This window comes from Lichenostomus cassidix, chromosome 4 (genome assembly GCF_008360975.1).
Source record: "Lichenostomus cassidix isolate B80296 chromosome 4, HeHo_3.0, whole genome shotgun sequence".
Taxonomy (NCBI): Eukaryota; Metazoa; Chordata; class Aves; order Passeriformes; family Meliphagidae; genus Lichenostomus; species Lichenostomus cassidix.
Window position 1 is genome coordinate 68,844,768 of NC_139484.1, and position 23,509 is coordinate 68,868,276.

General features: G+C 39.4%; 1 protein-coding gene across 1 annotated transcript in view; it reads right to left on the bottom strand.

Annotated features, from left to right (window-relative positions):
• Positions 1-9,702: 9,702 nt before the first annotated feature.
• Positions 9,703-23,509, bottom strand: part of STK32B (serine/threonine kinase 32B) — a 157,921-nt gene continuing 144,114 nt past the window's right edge. The window contains exon 12 of the mRNA XM_085059801.1: positions 9,703-10,867. Coding sequence (XP_084915927.1) covers positions 10,729-10,867 — 139 coding nt within the window. The 3' untranslated portion in view covers positions 9,703-10,728. The remainder of the gene's footprint in view (positions 10,868-23,509) is intronic.

The window sequence follows — 23,509 nt, forward strand, 5'->3', positions numbered from 1 at the left end:
ACTTGGGGCTGTGCTCAGGTGCCATGTGTGCTGGACTGTGCTTGTGCAGAAAAACCCAAACTGTGCTGTGATGACTTCTTTGCATCAGTTTGCAGTGTTGGGAGCAGCAGGTGAGAAAGGTGTTAGAGTGGAGGCAGATTCCTTCAAGGTGAGTATAGCAAAATATACTTCTCTATCTTCCTTCTCAGTGAAGGGTGAGTGGAGAAAGAAATATCTCTTGAAAATAAATCAACTTGAGCCATATACCAGACTTGGATAGAATATCAATCACTGAGTGGTTAAAATATGAAGTGGTAGGTGATGGATCAAAACTAGTTCCAGTATAAGTGATGTTTTTCTATGCATCTGTTCATGCTTAGTAGAAAGTGAAAGACTTGAATTTTTCATTACTGGCCATCTTTCCTTCAGATGGACTGTGGGAAGGGACTCTTCACTTTTCTAGCAGACACTGATGGCTATTTAAAAAGGTTAATGTCAGTCAGGATAATTACCATCAGCATGTCAGAAGGAAATATTTTGATAGATTTCCATTCAGCAGCTTTTACATTTTACCTTGGAAGCAGAAGAAAATGCTGCAGCTGACACTTGCTTTTATGTTGCTGCTTTGATCTTCCAATGGAAATGGATCTATAATAGCACTAGTGACTTCCCCTGCTTCCTTTACAACGAAGAGACCTTTTCAGGTAACATGATTTCTTGATAAAAGAAAAAGGACATAATGCTCCTTATTTTGGGTCACTGCACATTCCTCTCTTTCCTCTAAATTTTGCAGGAGGACTATCTCACAGGCTGGCTGAATGGTGCTCACTTGCCAGTTTGTTTTTGTAGCAAATGGAACAAATTTTCTTAGCCTTGTGCACCCCATCTTCCCTGTGAAACACACTTCTGTTCTTTTGGCAAAATAAAATTTCACATGAGTGTTAATGAAGGCTCTTGCCAGTTGCATTTTGTGTTAAAAAAGCTATTTTCAAACTTACTCCATCCACTACGCCACATTCTTCATCCAACAAAAGGGATCATTCAATGTAGTTGTGTTTTGAATAACATAAATTCAAAACCAAGCCTCGTTTCAGGATATAGATGTTTTCAATGTGCTTTCATAAAATGGTTGGACTTACCTAAAAAAAAATGTTTTTCATCTAAGAAAATGTTTGTCATCTAGTGAAAGACAAAACCAAAAACATACAGACATTAAGATTTGTTGAAGCAAATAATTTTCTTCTACCCAGTGTAGAAAAAAATGCCTGAAATACATCAAAGCTACCACTGAAATAGAATTCATTCTCATTTTAAAAAGATGAACCTGAGAAGTGTTCCAGTCTCTCAGGATTCTGAGTTGCAGTTTGAACACTTTCATATGAATACTGATTAGACAGCAGCAACTTTTTGTCCTGTAGTTGATCTTGAGAGCAAGTAATATAGATGTGGAACTTGAGCAGAATGTATTTAGAGATTTTTTCCTTAATTTTATGTCTAGTGTACTTCATGCATTTTGTTCTTCTTTACAGTCCTCTGTATAAAGACATTGTGTTTTCTTTCATTGCGTTTTCCCCCTGAGTTGAAGGTTTGTAAAATAATCTGGGATTCCTCAGAGACTGGGAATAAAAAAGAAAAAAACAGGGAAGAAAAAAAAGGGATGTTTCTTTCTACTGTGTGGCCACTCTCCTGAAAGGACATATTTTAACTTCCCTGGGCTTTGGGAAGTTTCAAACTAAAGCTGAATATTTTAGCCACTCAGTTGCCTTATTAGAGCTCATAATTCTGCATCCAGAAGATCCAGAAGGGCTCAGCTAAGCCTGTGTCTAGGAAGAGCTGCCAAGGATGATCTCACATCTCCATGGCAGAAATGGCATCCAGAATGGTTAAAGAAGGTCTTTCTTTGAAGTACAAATAATTACTGTCATTAAACCTAACAAAAAGTTATATTACTTGAAGATAAGCCATGGTGGGAAGCAGAGGTGCTCAGTTCAGATTTAACTGGAAATTCATGAGAGGAAGAGGGTCTTTAACACTTGTGAATTGAAAGTGGGAAAAAATGGAGAGCTGCAGAAGGGAAGGTTGAAACACTTCAGAAAATGATGATGTAAACAGACAAATGTATCTGATAACATGACAGAAAGGTCATCTTGTGCAAGCTTGTGGCAAAAAAACCCCTTTTGCTATTAATACAGTACATCCAGGTAACAATAATCTGTGGCTGGAGCAACACAAATATGTTTAAATGCTTCTTTTATGTCTGGTCTTGCTGGTTTATGTTTAGGAAAACTTCCTTATTTGGGAAGACATGATTTAACAACAAATCATTATCAGATTCCAAATATTTGGCCTGGGTGTTTTTTCTGTCTCCTAGAAGCACTCCTTTCTCTCCAGCCCACTCTAAGTAAATTTCTGTCTTTTCTAGCAGGAAATCTGCAGCTTTCAAATCCCTCGGGAGGGAGCAAGATTTTATTTTTGAACACACTTGTGGATGTGGTTGAATTATGTCTCATTATGCTTAAGCACATTATTTAGCTTGGAAGATTGAGGCTTCTGCCATCCATTGACAGGAAAAATCTGTTTTCTCTGCTGTAACTGTTATCCTGTGGATACTTTCCTGTATGTTTGACTTGTCATTTGTAAAAGGGTATATGTTCCAAAGCTGTTGGTGAACATTGGGCAGATGAACTAAGTGTTTCTCACAGCCAACCCTTTTAATTATAGATTAATATGTATATGCCACATAATGACCATATCACAGTGTAAAAGATCACAAGGGTGGCTGCGTTGTTTCAGTGGAAAGAGTTTTGGAATAAACGCTTTCAACAAAAATAGAAGCATATTTTGAGCAGGTAGCACCTTTTAAATCTCATATCATTCATTTGTGAACTGATTTCAACAGCTGATAGGAACTGAGAAAAGTTTTTATTTGAAGTGTACTAAATGGAAAAGATTTGATTTGGTCTTCTCAGCTAGTAGAAATAAATATTCTTTTTTCAAAAATACAGTCAAGCAATAGGTTCATACATATGTATGCTTGTCAAGAAAAGCAGGACTGTGTCCCTGCTACAGACACTGGCTCAGTAAACCAATAAACTTCCTACCAAGAAGAATGGCAGAACAACAGAGTGGAAGGTGAAAATCAGTATTGACACAGTCAAGGTTGGAAGGAGCAAACTCGGGGAGTCAAACACCTTCCTGTAGCACAAATATGCTAAAGCCATGCAATAAAATAGCCCAGAGCTTTGCTGTGCATTTAGATGCTCAATGTATACCCATGCTCAAAAAACCCCTAAAAAAATTTAACTCCCTTTGCCCCAAGACCTACAGTATTATGAAACATGATAGAGTGAAGTACTAACAAGTTCATATATCTTAAACATGATAATGGAGCCTTTTATCAAAACTTTACAGTCCTGGTAGGGCAATTGTAAATTTTCAGTGAAATTCACACAGAAGGTTTTCCCAGAGAGGAGCAACACAATGCCTTAGACACAGAAATCTTCATTTGTTTGGGAAAACTGAAAATACTGTGAGGGGAAAAACATAGAAATGTGTTTGTGGTGTGTGTTGCCAGGGGAATATTTGTGTATTTAAAGAGGAGACAAATTACAGTGAGTGTAATATCAAGTAATAAAAGATTCAGAAAAGGCTTATTGTCTGGGCCTGTTAGTCTTCAAAATAAAAAAGAAAAAGTAGAATAAAAGACTGTTAATATTAAATGGTATTATTTTTTAAATTTAGTTCCCAGAATTTGACCTGTAGGATTCAATATTGCTGCTACAAGCTTTAGCAGATGCTTTATCTTGAAGAAAATAATGAGCAGAAAGTAATGAAAGTTGGTGCTATAATCTGAGAGCACACTGTCAGTAACATACATTTTTCTCTGATTTCTCTGCCCAGACTGTGTGGTTATGCCTCTCAATTGCAAAAAAAAGGAGCTATGCCACTTACTCAAATAGCTGTGCCTACAAGATGGGGAAAACATGTCAGAAATCTCTTTAAAATAAGTGTTAAAATACAAGACAAGCAGCCTTACTCTATTTTGCTGGCTGTTCAGTATCAATGTGTACCTCTGCAAAATGTAACATTTAAGTCAATACTGAAGTAAAAGGAATGCTGGCTACAGGAAACACTTGGGAACATTCTGGTGGACCTGGTGGGCTTTCAGCAGACTAAGCATTTCCAAGACCTTTAATTCCTGGAGCTTTTGACTCAGCAGTGACAGTGTAGGTGGAAAAGCAGATCTTTTGGATGACAGGTCACTGGTGAGGTGGGGATGTGTCTGGGGGTGGTGTTTGGTTGGGCTTTGGAAGGGCAGTAATTGTTCTGCTCAGTCAGAATGGTGTTGAGCAGGGACGGATTTCTGTGCTGCAGTGCAGAGGTTTGCTCTCCTCACCTGGAGCACTGAGCAACCTGCCAGACCTTGGGGACAGCAGGATTTATGGAGAACCATGCAGAGTCTCACCAACAGGGTGAAGAAGCAGCAAGCCAGCTCTGTTGACAGCTCTCATCCTCTTTACAGCTCCATTTCAGCTCTCCACATCTGCCTTCAGGAGCATTCTGCAGATGCAGGGATCTGTGATCCTGGGTGCTCCCACTGGCCTGAGCTGGACAAGGCACAGGTTGCAGCTCCTGGTGTCACTGCAGCAGCTCTGCCAGCCCTTTCTGCACTCCCCACAATTATAATGTCTGAGTGTTCAGATAGAAATGGGAAATTTATGGCCTTAAAGCAGATGTTGCACATAATTGAATGTAGAAAAATAATCCATAAATCTGCATTATAAGGGTGCTCATTACACTTGTTAAGCTGATTTCACTGTTGCCTGCTGCCCTGAACACTTTTTTTTCCAGTTTATCCCTGGCTTCAAGGTATATCTTGTAAAGCTTGTTCAAATTGTAAATTCATCACAGTAGAGTCTGATTCACTTTAATGTGTGGATATAGCATTTATCATGATAGGACTGAAGACTTAGAGCAGACTTACAGCATTCTCTCATTACTAATTAACCACAACAAAATTGCCTCCATAGCTTTGCACAAAGGCTGGAGAATATTATACTCACTACAAAATGGGGTAGAAAAGTACTAATTAAATGGTATAGTACTCTTCCAAAAGGGATTTTTCAAGTACAAAATTATCACTGTGGGAAAACTCCAGGGCTGTATTACAGCACACATCAAAACAATGGATAGTAAGAAACAAAAAACTCTCAAGAGCACTAGCTCTGACATAGTTTTGTCCATGAAAGTGTCTGTGGCTAAATGTAATTCCACTTAAAGGGCACTGATTTTGCATAACTCTCGATTCACAGGTTTGCATTTTAGAAGGACTTGCATTTTATGATTGTTCTGTCGTGTTTCTCTTAATGGATATTGAAAGTTACAGTAATTTTTCTGTGCTTTATTGTTTACAATGCACTTAACAATGTTCCACGAACATTGAACAGCAAAGTTTTCTGCCCTCTATTATAATTTCGATTCTCTGGGAGGACTCATGGGGACAGTTGGGCAATTTTGTAAAAAAAAATGGTTTAATTGATTAGATACATTCCTCCTTTCCAATTAAAAAGGACAAAAAAAGGGAGTTTGTGACTCTGAGCCAATTTCATTGATGTATAGAGCATAGCTAATATCAGTCATTATCGAGGTCCTGATTGTACCGTGTGTTTGCTCACAAACATGATTATAGCAAACTCATTTGCATTGCTAAATGAAGGCTAAAAATACCAAAACATCTTTCCCTGCCGGCCAGAGTGTAGCTGATTCAATCACTAAAATACAGATAAACAGAAGTAACTACTCTGGTGAAAGCTGAGATGATAAAGCACAATGTGCATAAGAAATTAGTCATTTAGCTCCTAGTATGCTCTCCAGAAGCAGAACCACAAAGCTCCTCTTTAAAAATCACACCAATCTGTCTTGGAAGATTTTGTGTGGCAGCAGAAAGACCTTTAAAAGTTTAGATTATCCCTCATTCAGAATTTATCACAGGACATGTTGGTAGCATGTGCTAAGGGACTGAACTGCAACTGATGTGTAGGAAAAAGAAATTCCTGCTTTTCCTAGCAGGACTGATGCCTTTGGCTGCTATAAGTTGTTGTCCCTTTTGCTGCACTAGAAGGCAGAGTCTGAGCAGCTCAGCACTGCTGACTGGGGAGGCTTTGCCTTCCTCTGCTTCCTCATCAGAGTCTGCACAGATGGACCCACTGTGTCATGGATGAAATCTGGGTCAAATCTAGAAATAAAGGAGATTACTTGCAGGACAGTGGTTTGTTCCAGGTCTTCTCTTGTGGCAGGTGCTAGAGCAGTGAGGTTACCAGAGGCAGCCTATCAAACCTGTGGGTTTTTTAATTAATACACTTTGAATATCTCCTTGATTTCCAGCTCCCACCAAAACTGTAAATGTACCTGTCCAAAACCTCCAAGCTCTTCCTATGCTGGCAGCCACTTTTTCACAGCAGAAGTGTTGGCATACCTACCCACGTGAAAAACAGAAATGCTTTGGGTCTGATTCAGCCAACTGCAGCTTCTTAGTACACCCCATTGCACCAATATTTAGGTTAAACTGCCAGAAAAAAGTTTGAAATTGTGATCACATGTTCCTGCAAGCAGAAAACATATAAATGAATGGAATGAATGGATCAGTGCCTATTATTTCCCCTATAGTGTACTTAGCTGTCATTTTGAATGATGTGCCAAGACCTACAACCAACCCTCCCATTCTCCCAAATCTGCAGGAAAATCTTCTGGAAATATTACATTAATCATTTTTGTCAAGACTACAGATGAAAGGAGCCATTTGTACTTCATGAGAGTTGGTAATTAAACATTTACAGTACTGAGCCAATATTTAATACACAATGTAGAAGGAGCAAACTGAACAGAAGGTAAATCTGGCAGAGTTTAACATGGAATGATGCTGTGGGAATGTGTCTGTGTGATCAGAACTGCAACACCACAGAGCAGGAGGCACTGCAATAAGCTGTGGTAGCAGCAAACTGCTTTTCCAGCTGTGTTAGACTTCTTTCTCTCTTCCCTGGAACAGAAATGAGAAAAAATATTTTTATCCTTAAAATGACTTGGAGAAACCAGATGAGACTTTGGGAGTCAAGATCACTGTCTGCTTTTGCAAGACAATAAAGCTGTAAAAAATAAATGAGTCCCAAGGAGTTTCTTCTGGTTTTATGACTGTCCTGTTTTCCTTCTGTCCTCCATCTCACTGAGTATATTGTAAAAACCTTCCACATTTTATTTAGGAATTCCCTGTTTTCATTTCTGCTGGAATGCAAGACAAGAGTATGTTTGTGTATTTTCTTGTCCCTCTAATACCACTTCACTTCAGGATGAAAACTGTTTAAATCTCTCTTACTCGCATTGAAGAGATCAGAAATGCTCCCATTTTTTCATAGGGATTAGACTGCAACTCGACAAATTGTCTGTGCCATCACAAACAAGATTCATCTGACTAAATGTCAGTGCACAATGTGCATGTCCACATCTGAGCTGTGTGCCCTGATGCTGTAATCCATGGAGGAAGAGCTACAGGAAGAACCACCTGCTAAAACAATCAAGACAGGGAAAGTGCACCACATCCTAAATGCATTTTTTTTTTCTTTTTCATCTCTATTTTTGAGCCTGGATCTGGCTAATTAATTTTTTCTTATGTCTCAAGTAGGAGAGACAAGTCTCAACCAAGCATTTCTCAGGCAGGTTCTCAGGCTTTGTGACTTTTCTTGTGTGTGTGTTCTGTCCCCACAAATCACATTCTATTAAAAATAACCTCTCTTCATCTTCTTCTGCACTATTATCAGAGCTTCCTATGGCAAGACAGATCCTTACAGCCATGTTAGCCGAAAGGAAAGTTTAGGTAAGAGTATAGGTGTTCCAGAGAGATGGTGGAAGCCCCATGCCTAGGGCCACATTGGATGGGGCTCTGAGCACCCTGATCTGGTTGAAGGTGTCCCTGCTCACTGCAGGGGAGCTGGACTGGATCACCTTTAAATTTCCCTTGCAACCCAAACCATTCTCGAATTCTTTGATTCAGTGTTGGGTTTCCATGGTATAGCTGAGGGCATTCACTGCTCTGTGTAATACGTTGACATAGATAATTATATGCAGCACAAGGTACAGCTTGCAGTCAGTGGAAGTGCCACAGACTGTGGATAAAGCTGATTGGTGCCATGATTTCATTTTTTTGCAAGCAGTACAATCGTTTGAGAAATGATTGTGTGGCAGCAAGCGTGAAATTAAAGTGTCTGAGTGAGCTTGCATTCATGCACAATCCTCTGTGCAAATATATTTAAGTAGATGCAATCTATTGGATAGCCAGGCTCCTCTCAAAAACAGCTTAGTAAAGCACTGGCAAAAACACCCAGCAACAGCCAGACCAGACTGCAAATATTTGGTAGAATCCTGCTGCTAATTAAATTCTATCAGCAGTGAGCTACTCCTGTTTTTAATGCAGTCACTGATGAACTTCCTGCACTGTGAAGATCTTTCATTCCATAAACTTCTCATTCTACAAACCCAGGCTGCTTGGGGTGCATTAGCAGTGCAGCTGGACAGGAGGGGCTCTGCTGACCTGACATGCACATTGGAGGAAGTTCCATCTCACTCTTTCTCTCAGCTGTTCCTGTGGTCTACAGGCCCAGGGCTGTGCAGATGGCATTAAGGGCTCTCTTGGAACACATCTTCTGGTTTTGTATCATCCAAAAAGCATCTGATTTGGGTGCTGCAATATGTACCAAAATGCAGTAGGGCTGTCAGGTTGAGACACTAACTTCAACAATGCCTTCCTAGCCCCAGTGCTAGCACAGTGGGGTTCCATGTGGTTGATGTACAAAATCACCCAGAGTAACTCTTCCTGCTCAAAATAACTGTAATCACAGAAAAAGAGTCAAATGTGCAATTTCCTTTTTTCCACGTTTTTCCCGTTGGAAAACTTTACATGGAAAATCTCAGTAAATTACTGGTTCTCTAGATAAACACTCCATGGCTCTAGTCTATATCATCTGATACATCATCGATCCTGCAGATATTACTTATGATACTTACCTAGTAACATTAATTTCTGTGGGATTATTCAAATAAATAAAATATTTTCTTTCAGATCCAGATCAAGGTCCAAGATCACAATGCATTTTGATTGGAACAGAACAATAGGTGTTTGCAGAAATTATGTGAAATGTTATCTGCTTTGGTCCTTCCCAAGGGAAACCAATATAAAAAAAAAGAAAAAAAGAAAAGAAATGGTCATTATAAGAAAGGATGGATATGAAATTGTTTATTCTGGACAATGAAATCCATCCTCTTATGACCAAAAAAATTCTGCTCCTTTGCTTGATTCTATGACTATTTCAGTCTATGACCAAATTAAACAAATAGACAAACACCATACACATGACAGATGTAAAATCTTTACCTTCATACATTTGTTAACTGATATACTTGATAAGAACACCATATCATTTTATGGAGTGATAAAAATCTGTATTTGTGAAAAAATTGTGACCAAAATTACATATAACATGAAACAAAATTTTAAAATAGATTCAATTACAAACAACTTTGTTTTGTAAAAGATAGAATGGAAACAATGCAGTAAAAATATATTATTTTAAATAAAATGTTTTTCACTTTCAGAAACCTAACTTACTTGTTTTAAAAGGTTGAAATGAAATTTGCTTACAGATGGTAACCCTTCAAAATGAAAGCACAATAGGACAGAATAAACATGCATTTATTATCAAAATGTGGATGTACAAGTTGTAAAATACCATAAAGGCTTAGAATTTTCAGCACTATTTAAAATAAAAGGATTTCATTTCAGCAATATTTTGACTAAAGTGTGTTTCTATTCAAGATAGTTTCATCCAGAATAGATACATGGAAACAGAGACACATGTAACTTCTTCACATTTTGTAACACCTAACTATGGATCAGAGCAAATTCTTAATGTTTTTAGCTCTCCTTACTAAGCTGCTTTTCAACTCCAGCTCAGTCAGTCTATTGTTACAAATACAAAGGTCTTTCTTTGCCATGGTTATTGCACATAACTAATGTGTCTGATCCTGCACCCACTAAAGTCACTAGAAAAACTTTGACTTGGCCAGAGTCACATCTTTTACTACAAAGCAGAACACATGATGCTAAAGAACAATGGGAATACACTCACACTGCAATTTTTTCAAAGATTTTCAGGTATTTAAACAAAATATTTCGGTGTTTGGCCTATTTGACACCACATTCATGTATTTACATCATGTACTTCTGTTATAAACTCAACAGCAGGGGCTTGGAAACAGCTGTGTCCAGCAGTTTCACAAAATTCCAAACTGGACCATTTTAGTTAACAGAGTGAGTGGGGGTAATGTAAAGCCTTTAAGATAAAGCTGACCCCAGAATAATGTTGTCTCTTGCAAATGTCCAGGAATGTGGCAATCTTTGAGAGGCTGCCTAATGAATTGGTTCAAGTTTTCTTCCAGGATTTTGAAAACAAAAGTCACACTTACTTAAAAAACTGTGTTTTGTTGCTGATGGTCATCTTTCCAGTGGCAGAGCCAAGAGGAGGGCAGAGCTGTACGTGGGAAATCTCAGCCGGTGTGCTGTGTGGGTTTGTCCTTGGCTGGGGATCCTGCTTTTGGAGGGGTCAGGTGTCCTGGGATCCAAGGGGTGCAGCAGAAGGGGTGTGCACAGAGGACCTTCCTGCCCTCCCCCTGCCAGTGTGGAAGATGGAGGGCTGTGGCTCCCTAGCTGCTGCAGCCTCTGGTGCAGCCATGTCCCAGCAAATTGTTGTTCCTCCCGTCCTGGAGTTTCTCGTGGCTCTGAAGGGATGCTCTGCTGTCAATGCTGGGAGTCTGCCCACTTGGATCCTGCTGTCTTCTTAATCTGCCAGAGGTTAAAAACATTGATAGAGCTGTCATGTGCAGGCAGCTGTTTGGGGAGGATGCTGCTGCCTGTCCTGTGGATAGCCCCCTACAGCTGGGTGTAAAACAGATTCCTGCACCATTTCACCTGTTTTAACTGCTTGAGCTTTATAGTTCCCATTTCCTCAAACACTGGTGATTGCTTCCTCCTAAGTATGTGCAATTAGGTCTTGGACAAATGCTGCTCCCCTTAAAGCCTACCATAAATAGCCAGCAGAGTGCTTTCTCTGGCTTTAGCACCTCTGCTCAAGTTGTGATTTGGTATAACCTCCAGGTAGCTTGAGGCTGATGAAAGCTGTTGACTGGGCACCAACAGCTGCTCTCCTCTGTTGTCCTACAAAGTTACCAGTAACTTTCATCAGCAAAAGAGAAAAAACCAGGAGATGAAGGTATATTCCGTATTCCTCTTGTTATTACTTCATATATTATCAAAGCCTCATAAGTGGTTTCAAGGAACAACTGCAACAAAATCCTATGTTGTTTCAAAACTGCAAAATTATCTTTCAACATAATTTTCTAGAGACCAGCAACAGCCCTAGAAGCACCTGCAGTCCCCACCAACCCAGTTATCATAGAGCATCTCAGCATTTCTGCTCATAAGTCGAGGCAGTCTCTGTGATTTTACTGTGATTCATGTCATATTCAGTGTTTTCCTCCAAACACAGACACAGTGAAAGTACTTTCAGGAAAGATGTAAAGATTCATGGGGAAGGCAAGAGGGAGGGACCATTTTTTTTTTGAAACGTGAACAGCTACTATTTTGAGTGAATTATTCTCTGACTATTTTCTCAAAATGGGAAATAGTATTCCTGAAAAAGGCACCAAGACTTGGCACCATAGACACTATGTAAAATCTCTTTGGTACAGTGATTATAAAAAGTATATATGCTATACTCCAAAAACCCCTCAATTTTGCAAGTAAAGTAGAATACTTAGAAAATAGTCATTAATGGAAAAGCATGCAAAAATCAAATTTAAAGGGTCAGTTTCAAAGCCTAAAATACTTCCAGGTGGTGTAAAGAATATGGAAACACCATACTGAGCACTCAGAAGAGAACATGAAGGGACATGAAAATACTGCAATAATTAAACAAAGGAAGAGAGGAGGCTATTAAAGCAAAAAATAGGAAAACATTGTCCAAAACCTCAAGTTTAAAAGGGAGGCACATTAAATGAAAAGCTGTAAGACAGTCTGAAAAATAACAAATTAGAGGAACAAATTGCTAAAAGCATTTACCCTAATGGTGATTTTTTTCAAGTACACCAGAAATTTGATGCTTCCCATTGAATCTACTGGTCAATGTATGACTGAGTTATCAGAGGACAGCACAGAAAATATGAGTCCCCAGCTGAAAAGCCAATGAATTATCTTCACCAATATTCATGGCAAATGAGCTTAGGAAGATTCCTTTCCTTATGATAAATTTTCCCATTGTCTCCAGTTAAACCATCACTGAAACAGCTTTAGAACCAGTTGCTTAAACTAGTGCTGGCAAAGCATCAAGAAAATGGATTTTCACCCAAAGACTCTAAGAAAATTGAAATATGTGATTTCTGCACAGCTGAATGAAGAATGTAAGTTACTCTTCAAACTGTCTTGGCACCATGGAAGACAGCAAATATGGTGACTTTGGTTTTTTGTTGGTTTGGGGTGTTTTTAGTTTACTTGTTGGTTTGGTTTTTTTTAACAAGATCTTCAAAAAAGATCCAAGAGACTACCAGGAGAGCAATTGAACTAGACTTGAGACTTGAAACATTTCAGGATCTGAGCTACAGGTACAAGACTGATGTATTTGTAGGCATCAAGAGAAAAGACTGCAGTGCTTGCAAACTCAGGTTGCAAAGTGTGGGTGGCAAACCTTGCAAACTGCTGAAGAGTGGAGTGAGACAAAATCTGGCTCTACAGAGATCTGCAGAATCACTGCATTGGTCTAAGACATGCAAGTGTTTTCTTCCTGAAATTGTGCATTTCCTTTGTTTGTAAAATGCTGAAAAAGAAGGCATTTACTGCACTGCTCAATTTAAAAGGAAAATAAGAATTCTCTCGATAACAACATGAAGCAAGAAAACACAATTTATTTTTTTTGAGAACCACTTGAAGTGGTACAAAAGCCCCATGCATGCAAGGAGGACAGTGGAAAAAGGAGAGAAATAAAATCCATGCTGAGTTCAAAAGATACCTCTGGCCAGATGCAATTTTTTCACTCTACAGAGGTGGTTAATATTGCTGATTTATTTCCATTATTTTACTTTATTTTGTTTCTATTCCCCAGGTGTACTATTGAAACATAATTAGAATATGGGGATTTGGAAGCACTAAAGAAACACATTGTTTTAGCAGTGCTCCACTGTATTCCCTTTTCAGACATTTTCTGTTTCTGTATCTAGATCCACTACCCACATTTCAAAATACCAAAGTAAGCAATAGGTCATTAACCCGATGAGGTAAAAAAATCAACTGATATTTAACTATTTAATAATTTATCAATCACTTTATTCAGTTATTAAAATTACATTAGGGATTTCACTCTAGGGGTTTAGTTATTGTGGGCATACAAAAACCTACTCACCAGCGGACTCCTGGGGCTGAGGAATTGGACTAAGAATCAGGAGATGCTGATTCTGTTTCCACCTCTGTCACCCTCTGGACAAATTGCAGTACTTTTCTCTGTCTCAGCTACTCTCATCAGATATCAAGGCAGCTGCTGTCAAGAATGATGGAAGCTGAGAATTTTGTGTCTCTAAGTTCTGCTCTGTTTCTCCCAGGCCTGAATTAAAGAGGGAATTACAGTCTGGTGTCTGTGCTGATGAGAAAAGAAGGTGGCATGTATAATCAAGCAAAACATAATTATGCTGCATGTGTAATTATGCATGTATGCATCATAGGATATATAAAGGCACAAAAGTAAAGAGAACAGACTGGCTAAAAGCTAGCATGGAAAATAAAATATTGAACTGAAAAAGACTGCTACAACCATGGCAGGCTGGAATGAAATTCACAAACATCTAATGAAAGTCAGTAGCAAACTTGGGACCACCAGGGAATGGTTTACAGCTCAGCTTTGTTCACTAGATGAAGAACAATATTGAAGTTTGTCTTTAGGCTGCTTAGTAGGGTAAGTTCAATGACAAAGGAGGAAAAGTTGCAGATTCAACATAACTGTCAAAATTGCAGACTTGCTAAGACTAAGGCTTCCTCCCACACCACTGCAGTTTCAGAAAAAAATAAAATAAGGCAATTGGTTTTATATTTCTCTCTAGCTCAAAACTGCAGACTCAGGTCAAGACACGAAGAAATGTGTGTGCACTGTCTCTTCAGTTAAAATATTGGACAGTTACAGAAGTGAAATTTCTCTCTTTTTGGTACATTCTTGATTCTTTAGTGTCAAACCCAGAGCCCTTTTCTGTCAGATGCTCTCAGCTTTAAAAAAATGTGAGTACCTTGACATGTTTCCTGTAATCATGGCAAAATAAATGCAGTCTGGGCCATTCTGTTCAAAAATGGCACTAGTACAATAAATCATTTGCAGGAAGCTGCTTTCCATTGAATGACTTATCTTGCCTTTAAGCTGATGCAGCTACAGGCTGTGATAACTTGATAAAAGCTCAGTGAGAATGAATGGCTTGATGGAGACTTTGTGGTGGATCTGAAGCAGCTACCTGCCCCTGTGCTGAATACCATTGACTAAGAATAAATAATGAAATGGCCAGCTGTGGATGAAAAAGTGAATGAATGGTTCTAATCATAGTCATGTAGAACAAAAAGACCTGCAGGGAAAAGAGGCTGAAAATGGGTTTGAACAGTGTCTGTAATGTTTATTCCATGATGGTTCTGTGCAAATACATAAGTAGTCTCAGAGGCAATTATGCTGGGAACTAAGAGGGGTTCTGCTGAACCAACAAAGAGTTTTCCTCCCTTTCACTGTTGATCCATGCAATATTGATAGTGTGTGACACTGAGTGTTGATCAGACTCCTCTCCAGCAGGGAGGAAGAAAGAGGCTCCACCAGCCATTACAGGAAAGCATCTGGAACAGGAACTGAACCTCCAGTCAAATATTAGGCTTTGTCAGTATTTCTGGTGACAAGAAAGAGCCTGTCTGAGACATGAATTGTTTTTTAAGGTTCTTATTTTCTGAATACTCAGATTTTATAGTGGAATTCCTGCAGCATTGACTTCTGATGCTGGATCTTGAATCTGATATAGGTCAGTGGAAGGGAATTCAGAGGAGAGGGAAAAATTCTAAGTCCAAAAGCCCTATAGCAGTACACAGCAATGGCATCAGGCTTTGCCAAATGCTGTGTTTGAGAGCCATGTGGAGGCTGTTACACTGCCTGTCACTCTTGTCTGTTTGCTCTGTGCATGTTAACACCTTCCTGCAGCTGATCACTCCTCAGTGAGTCTTGCCAGTCTGTCAGGGTGAAACTGGAGCCTCAGAAGTGTGTTTCAAACAGAGTTCTTTCAACCAGAGTTGTGTCAAACAGTGGGGCTGCTCTCAGCAGCCATGCAGAGGGCAAAAGAGACCTTCTGCTGACAAAAGAGACCTCAAGGCAGGCAGAGCTTCCCCTCCTCTGAGACTCCCACACTTACCACATCCTAAAGGAAACTCACTTTATTCTGAAAAATCTGCAAGTGAGTTTGCAAATCAAGTGTCCTGGGTGTGGAGGAAACAGAACTGTCTGAGTGGGCAGAGGATTTGCTTTGCCATCTCTAGATATATCATTTTACCTTGGTCTCTTGATATTTCAGACACTTTGCTGGAGAAAACAGATGCTTTTGCTTTTGGTTTGAAGAAGAGTATAGTAAGATGAACTTTAGAAACTGTAGTTTTATTGTAAGAAAAAGAGCCTATTAATGAAACCTTTTACATCCCTTGGGATAAGTCCTGAGGAGTAGATAAATCTGTGGAATATTTATCCCAGTTATTCTTCACGAGGGAGGTGGTCTGAGATGAGAACAGATGAGGCATGTCTATGGTGGCCTTTTGAAATTCATGAATCCTGGAGGATAGTTTGCTAAAAAGTCAGAAACCCATCTCACTTGTATGATTTAGCAGCTACAGAAGCAATGCTGATGGCTTGTGCAGATGGCCTTGCTATAAGGCCAATTCTGAACACTTCTGAATCAGAGGAGAGAAAATGACTGATCTGCCTTGGGGAATGACTGTGCTCAGGAAGGAACAATTCCATCTACATGTCTCTGAGCATGCCATGTGTGTTTTCTACTGGACCACAGATACAGAACTCACAAGAGAGATAAAAATAAAAAAAAGTAAATGTCCTAATGTCCAAATCCCGTATTTTTAGAAAGAATTGTCAAATAACACAGCACTAAAAACTTTTCATTCTCAATAGAAAAGATCTAGTGATGAGATTTTGTGAAGGACTTAAAAGAAGCCAGAAAGTGACAGAGCTAGGCTCCATTTTGTTATAACCTGGCCATAGGAAATAGAAATGTGAAAGTTATGCCATATAACTAAAATTGCCAGATATTATAATGTTGGAAAACTTCTGGCCAAATAATTTTTACAGGGTGATAGAATGCTGTAGAGGGACTCCACAAAGTAAGAGGACCCTGACTGTAGCAATGTCTCACAGGGATCCTGTCAGGGCTGGGAACACCCAGCACAGCCAGCCAAGATGGGAGAGAGCTGCAGATAGCCAAGGATGGAGGCAGATATCCTGGCACTCAGGGCAGGCAAGGTGTCAGTTTGGTGCCCACTGCTACAGCTCACTGTTTGCTTCTCATTTTAATTTTTACTCAGTGTGGTAATGATGCATCCAAAATTGTTTGCAAACATAACCAAAAAATGCCTGGATGAATAAATCACAACAATAATTTCTTCCTCGAGGTGGTGACACCACCACTATCTGCCCCAGAACACAACTACTTTGTATGGCTGATAATTAAACACTGTTTTACCAAATGGTCCAGAATTTGCTTCATAAGGAAATGGAGTTAGCAGATGGTTATTCAAACTGGCTTCACTGCTTGGTTCCACACAAAAGAAAAATTAAATGCTCAACCCAAAGAGTTTGTAAAATCTGCAGCAGTCTGGAGCTCCACAAACCAGATCCCCATCCATCTTTATTTCCAGCTAAAAGGTGTAAAAAGGAAATTCAATGGGACTTTGGAGTCTAACTGTGGCAATGAGATTTGCTTGTTGTGGAAAAAGCACAGAATATATCTCTTTGTTGCTGACATTTTTAAGTGGTTTTATGCAGAGAAATGTGTTCTAGAAAGGACAGAAGTATTTGGACTGTGAGGATTCAAAAGGACTCTCACTGAGTGTGATAAAAAGTATTATCAGAAAGCTGCTGGGTGGCCTGAACTTTACACATTGGTACAACCCTCATGAAAAGGGATATGTTTTGGTTTACATCTCTGCCCTAAATAATAAATGTTCAGTGGTAAGTAGGTGGTCGACAGGTGGAAATTAACAGTGTTAGTCTAACCAGCTCATTTTCTGCATCAGCTCACCCAGCAGCCCCAAAAAGACTCTCTTCCCTTGTCTTGGCACTGAGGAAAAATGTTCACAGCACCCATAATCTCTCATGCTGTAGCCAGAAAAAGTCATTTCCCCAAAGTCATGCAAAACCTTATAATTTATAAAATCCCTGGCTAAGCTATATGGCAGCTCACACACCTCAGTGAAGTGGACATACTACAAAAACAGGGCAAGCTTGTGGCAGTAAAATGTAGGTCCTGCAGTGTGCACAGATCTTTTCAAAAATAATGGGCTACATGCAGGTGCATCTCACACTCCACTTTGAAATCTTCACCCATTATTTTTCTGCTATCATTTTAACATCAAATGCAGACAGTGATTATAGAAATATTGATAGCAGAGCATGATTTCTGGGACAATAAGCAGCTTGGCTTGTCATCTGGTTTCCTCCGTGGGGAATAAGAGTGGACTTTGATACACAGTTGCTTAATAATTTTCTCCCTGCATGTTTTAAGGTTTCTCTTATAAATTGGTCCTTGCTGTGTTCTATTTTTGTAAAAATGGAAGAAGCTGGCAGTATTTTACAATTGCAAATGAGTGTCACTCTTTCTCTTATATCTCCTTTATTCTGCTTACTAGTGCTCTTCTGCCAGGTTTTCATTCAACTGCATTTTTAGTGAAAAGGTGAAATAAAGAAGGAAGAAGTGAGCAAAGGGTCAAATTATTTTCTAACTGAATAAGCATATTGAGAAAAGTATTTTTACTTTTCAAAGCAAAATAGCCCGAAAACTTATCATAAAGGACTGAAAATTCCTAGATCTGCTTTCTTTTTGAAAAAGTTAGTGAAAATGAGCCTATGAGTTGTTCAGAAGTTCAGATGATTTGCCCCTAATTTACATTTCCATTCATAAAGAAGAAAATGTCAACTGTGCTCAGGGTAAATCTCAAGGAAAAGAGTCATCTGCCCAAATTCTGTGAAATTCCCCAATTTGAAAAGACGTGCTCTAATTTCATTGCAATGTATAGCAGAAATAATTGTTAAACCTATTTAAGATTAAGTTACCCGTTAACCTGAACATCTGACAAATTATTCATCCACTTCCTATTCCCCTGGGGTACCTGGGAGGGCTCATGACAGCAGCAAACAGAGCACTGCATGGCAATGTAATTCCATGTAATTCCAATGTAATTCCAATATTTTAGGCTTAGGTTCCATTCTCTCCCAAAGGAAAGGATCAACACCTGGGAGCTGAGTGAGTGGCACAGACTGCCTCACACCCTTTTGGCTAATCTCTGATCTGCAAACCAGAGCTGTTTTATTCCAGCTGCCTCTTGGGCAGCCTTTGGTCTATTTTAACCCCTTAAACATGAAGGGAATTGCTTCAGAGAGGGATTTTGGCCTGGGAAGAATTATGCCAGGGACCACGCTAACAATGGAGCAGTATGGAAGATTGCCTGTATACTGCCTTTGAAAAATGGGCAGAAAACAGCAGTGAAGGTGGAAAATGCAGGATAAGGAAAAAAAAAAGGAGTAGAAATGGAGGAAGAAGAGTTACACACTTTAAAAATGAGGAAGGATTCAAAGGAATCCCAGCTGTGGAGATCTAATTAATTAAACTAAGTAATTATACAGGTAATTAAAACTCTCTCAAAAGACATCTGCATATAGCTACTGTCCTGTTTTTTTATTAAAAATTCCTCTTTATGCCTAGCAGAGGAGCAGAAAGCGTGGGAGAGTTAATAGTGGGCTTTTCCTTCCTTTAGCCTCTGCAGAGTGATCTCAGAAGTCTTTTCAGGAAAAGAGAAATCACTGAAAAGTGTATGAATTTCCTAAGCATTTCTGAGCAAACAAGGAAGGCACTGAGCCAGAGGAAGCTTGGGGCAGACCAGGGCAGAACTTCAGGAGCTGCTGAAGCAGAGAGAACACTCATCAACAGTCAGCAACATCCGAGCTGAGTCACACGACTCCAACGTGAAAATGACCCTGTAAACTCAGATAATTTCCCTTGATCTGGCGTTTGTGGTGAGAACCAATGTGTGCAGAGCAGCTTAAAATGAAACACAGTGCTCCCCTGTGTCTGTGTTATAGCAGCTGTGTGTTTTGGGAGACCTGTGTCCAGGTAGTCACTCCATCTCACCACTAGCCCAGAGTGGATGTCGTGAATCTTTGGCACTTCCTTGATAATGTTTACACCTATGGCTTGCTTGTTCTTGGCCTCCTGCCCCCATGGCTGTGGACAAACACCCAAATGCAGCTGCTCCACAAGTGATGTTTGGTGCCCCATGGGGTTGGTCAGACTGCAGAGCAGCTGTGCCTATGCTGAACTGATATTTAGAAATGATATGAGCTCACAACTATAGGATGGATTTTATGCCAGCTAACTGTGGACAACTGAAAGGTTAGTGCAGCCTCTCTCTACAGGGTGAATAGTCACTAACATAGATTAATTTCTTCTGGTCTAAGTTATCTAATATATGTGTCATAGATCAATCTTGGGAGATACAAGTCTCTCCTCATGGAGTACTAAAGGAGCTTAAACTAAATAAATGATTTTTAAATCATTTATTACAGATGCTTGTTGCATCTCTAGAAAAGCATATATACCTTCCCTCTTTGAAAAACAGATTCAAGGCCCTTCCTGTCTAGTGGATCTACAAACTCACCACACATTGCACTGCTTAGCTGAGCTAATTTACTTCTGGATTAGAGCTAATTTGCACCCACACTGTTGAGGCGTGCAGAAATTGAATGGTTCCATCAGCCTGTGACACAGCACATGCTGACAAACTCTGCCAAGAGCTGGGTAGTGAAATCACCAGAGAGAACAGGGGTGCAATTGCCTGTTCATCCATGCAGATGTGCCTGTAGCTTATTCAGGCTCTGGCTCTGCCAGCAATGGCTTTTCTGCATGACTGGGGCTATGTATTGAAAAATACTTTGTCATCTAATTCCCATTTATTTCAGATACCTCTGAAAAAGCTTGTGTACAGCCTGTGGGGTAGGATTTGGTCAGTGTCTAACCACTATTTAACTCAGTCTCTGACCCCAAACATGTTCTCTTGGTACTGACTGCTTTGATGGAAACATTCATAATCTCAGGTCTGTTTTCCTAGTGCTCTGTGATGTATGTGTTTTGAGAGCTCAGTAGACTATCAAGTAAGTATTCAAATAACTATATTATAACTCCATTTAAATTTAAATTTAAATGAACTACTTTCAGACCAGAAGTTATGCTTTGTTACAGCTGAACACGAAAAACAATTTGGGGGAAGTATCCCCATGTAGCATGTATGTCTTCTTTTACCACTGGCACTCATGGCATTTAGTCCCACCCTTTCCAAAAATCCTCGGGGAAATATTCTTAGAGTTTGGGTAATTGATTCAGGTTGATGGTTCCTGCTGAGTAATTACACTCAGTAAATGGCTGTGAATATAATTTTCTATCAACCAGCAATTTATAATCAAACCTAATGGGTTCAGGAGCACACACAGTGTGAGTGACGTGAAATACTGGTGTGCAGAAGGCAAGGGAAAAATAATACTGGGTGTTGTAGTGTGTTGACTTGCATTGTCTTGAGATTGTCTTGTTTATCCTGGGATTTGATAAAGCAAAATAGGTGAAGACGTGAAGTAAATAAACGAAGATTTCATATTATGTGCAGTCATTTAAGAAAAAGCCACTAAACCAACCGATTAACATTGACATTAAAGCCATGTTCAGATGAGTAAAACAGGTGTCTCTTTGAAGTGGGCTATTGTCTGTTCAAGACCAGGTGCATCCCAAACAATGTATGTTTTGTTCAGCCACATTTTAAAATGTGACAGGTTCTTCTAGTTATATATGTTTGCAGATCCACATCTACAAGGAACAGGAAAGCAGCTATGAAATCTCCCAGTAATATACTGGGCTTTAGACCTTTTGGGATGTCAGGGAAAAGATTCTCTTCCTAGTTAGCTATAAAGTTTTAAGGCTATAGGCACATGTCCACACATGAGGGTATTTCTCAGCAGTGTGGGCCAAAACTCATTTCCAAGAAAGACATTAATTTCCTATCCTGCCTTTGGTGTGTGTCCTGCAGGATGTAGGCTCACCCTTTTGTTCAGCTACCAGCAGATGGACAGATCACATGGAGAGCAAGAGACAGTCTGTAGCAGTTCATGAAGGACTGCAGTCTGTGTGAGGAAACTCACCTTGGAGCAGGGGAAGAGTGTGGGGAGAAGGCAGCAGCAGAGAAAATGTGTAATGAACTGTCTGCATTCCCCATCCCCATGTGCCCCTGACATGGAGGGGGTAGGGGATTTGGGAGTGAAGCTAAGCCCAGAAGGAAGAGAGGACACAGGAGAATTACCTCTACAGGGGAGATCTTCCCAGGAAATGGGGGATGTGTCCTGAAACACATCAATGGACAGTCTGAATCTTACCTCAATCTCTGACTTCTATTTCCAAAGGGAGATATATCATCTATATCTATATCTCTATATAGCTATATCTATATAATCTATATCTATATCAATATCTATAGCTAGATGTATATCCATAGCTAGATATAGAAATAGATACAGATGATATAGATATATCTATATAGACATATAGATATAGATACATATATCTGCATATATACACACATACTTGCATACATGCCTACATATACACATATACATATGTACATTTTACTGTGCAATGCTTGTGCTATTATGAAGACCATAAGAAAATGGAGGCCTTGTAAGCTGTGAGCAGCCATAAATGCACATACCCAGCCATTCCACCTAACAGAGCTTCCCCTCTCTCACCATGGCCTGTTTCAGCCACTAGCTCATGCTGTCAGAGAATGAGCTGAAAGGAGGCAAATGTCTGCTGTGACATATCCCCCTTGCTTCTGACATTCCCAGTTTTCCTGAACCAATGACTGCATCAGGGGCCTCACACCTCAAAGACCTGGATGGATTTTTCCCATGAATTTCTCTAATCCTTTTCTGAATCTTTTTGTATGTTTAACATCCAAAGCACCACTCAGCAACACACTGCATAGCACAACAAAAGCATGGTTTGTTCTCTTTTAAACCTGCAGCGTGATAACTTTGTGAACTTGGGCTACCACAAAGAGTGAATAATCACTGCTTAGTCATCTTCTCAATACGTTTCAGAACATATTTATCTAGTTTCTGTCTTTTCAGTTGCCTCTTCTCTGAGTTTTAATTAGTTCAAGTCTATTAAATCCTTCAACATGACCCATGTTACACCCCTGGCCAATCTTGTTTTTCTTGAAACCTTTCGAAGTCCACTGTAACTTTTTTGAGGTAAGGGAGAAGAACTGTGTACAGAATGGGAGATGCAGGTGTATGTATTTAAATATATATTTATATGTAGCTTTTTTTTTCAGGTTTTAATGTATCAACATTTTTCAGTCTTCCACTAAGCATTGTGTTATCCACAGTTTTTTCAAACTCTCTCTCCTTCATAACCAAAGTTAATTTTGAGTCTATTATCCTAAAGGTAAAGTTTAGATTTTCTTCTTCCTAATGTATTTGCATTTATCAGTACTGAATTTCATCTGCCATTTTCTTACCCTGCAACTCAGAACCATGGCTGTCATTATTTCCTGCAGCTCTTTGCAGACAGATTTTGCCTACTCTGGTATCATAAGTGAACTTTGTGACCTCACCATTCACCTCCCTTTCCAACTCATTTATGAATATATTCAACAGATGCATGGACATCAGAGTGACTGGCAGTAATCATGTTATCTCATTACTGGCTTGTTTCTGTATTGCTTCAGCAGCTGGCCCCAAAATGCTTTCTTAAAACAAGGAGTTCAGTCTTCAGGACTCAAATTCTGGAGACTCACAACAGGTGAAAATTTATGTTATTGTGGGACATAAAGAGAGATGTAGAGAAATCATGGAGGTAATCCCCTGTGGCAATGGAACAGTCATGACCTGTTATGCAGCCTTTATTTACCATAGATATGATTTTTCCCATGTAACGTGTCAAAAAAAAAAAAATTGTACTCAGAACTATATAGTTGTGTTTCCTCTCCAAATTCTGAGATGTACAAATGAAGATGCATCTTTCCTTTGCCTGTAAATTGACTTCCAATTCGTTTTTATTTATAATATATTTATAGTTTAGTTTTCTGTGAATAGAAATAGAATAG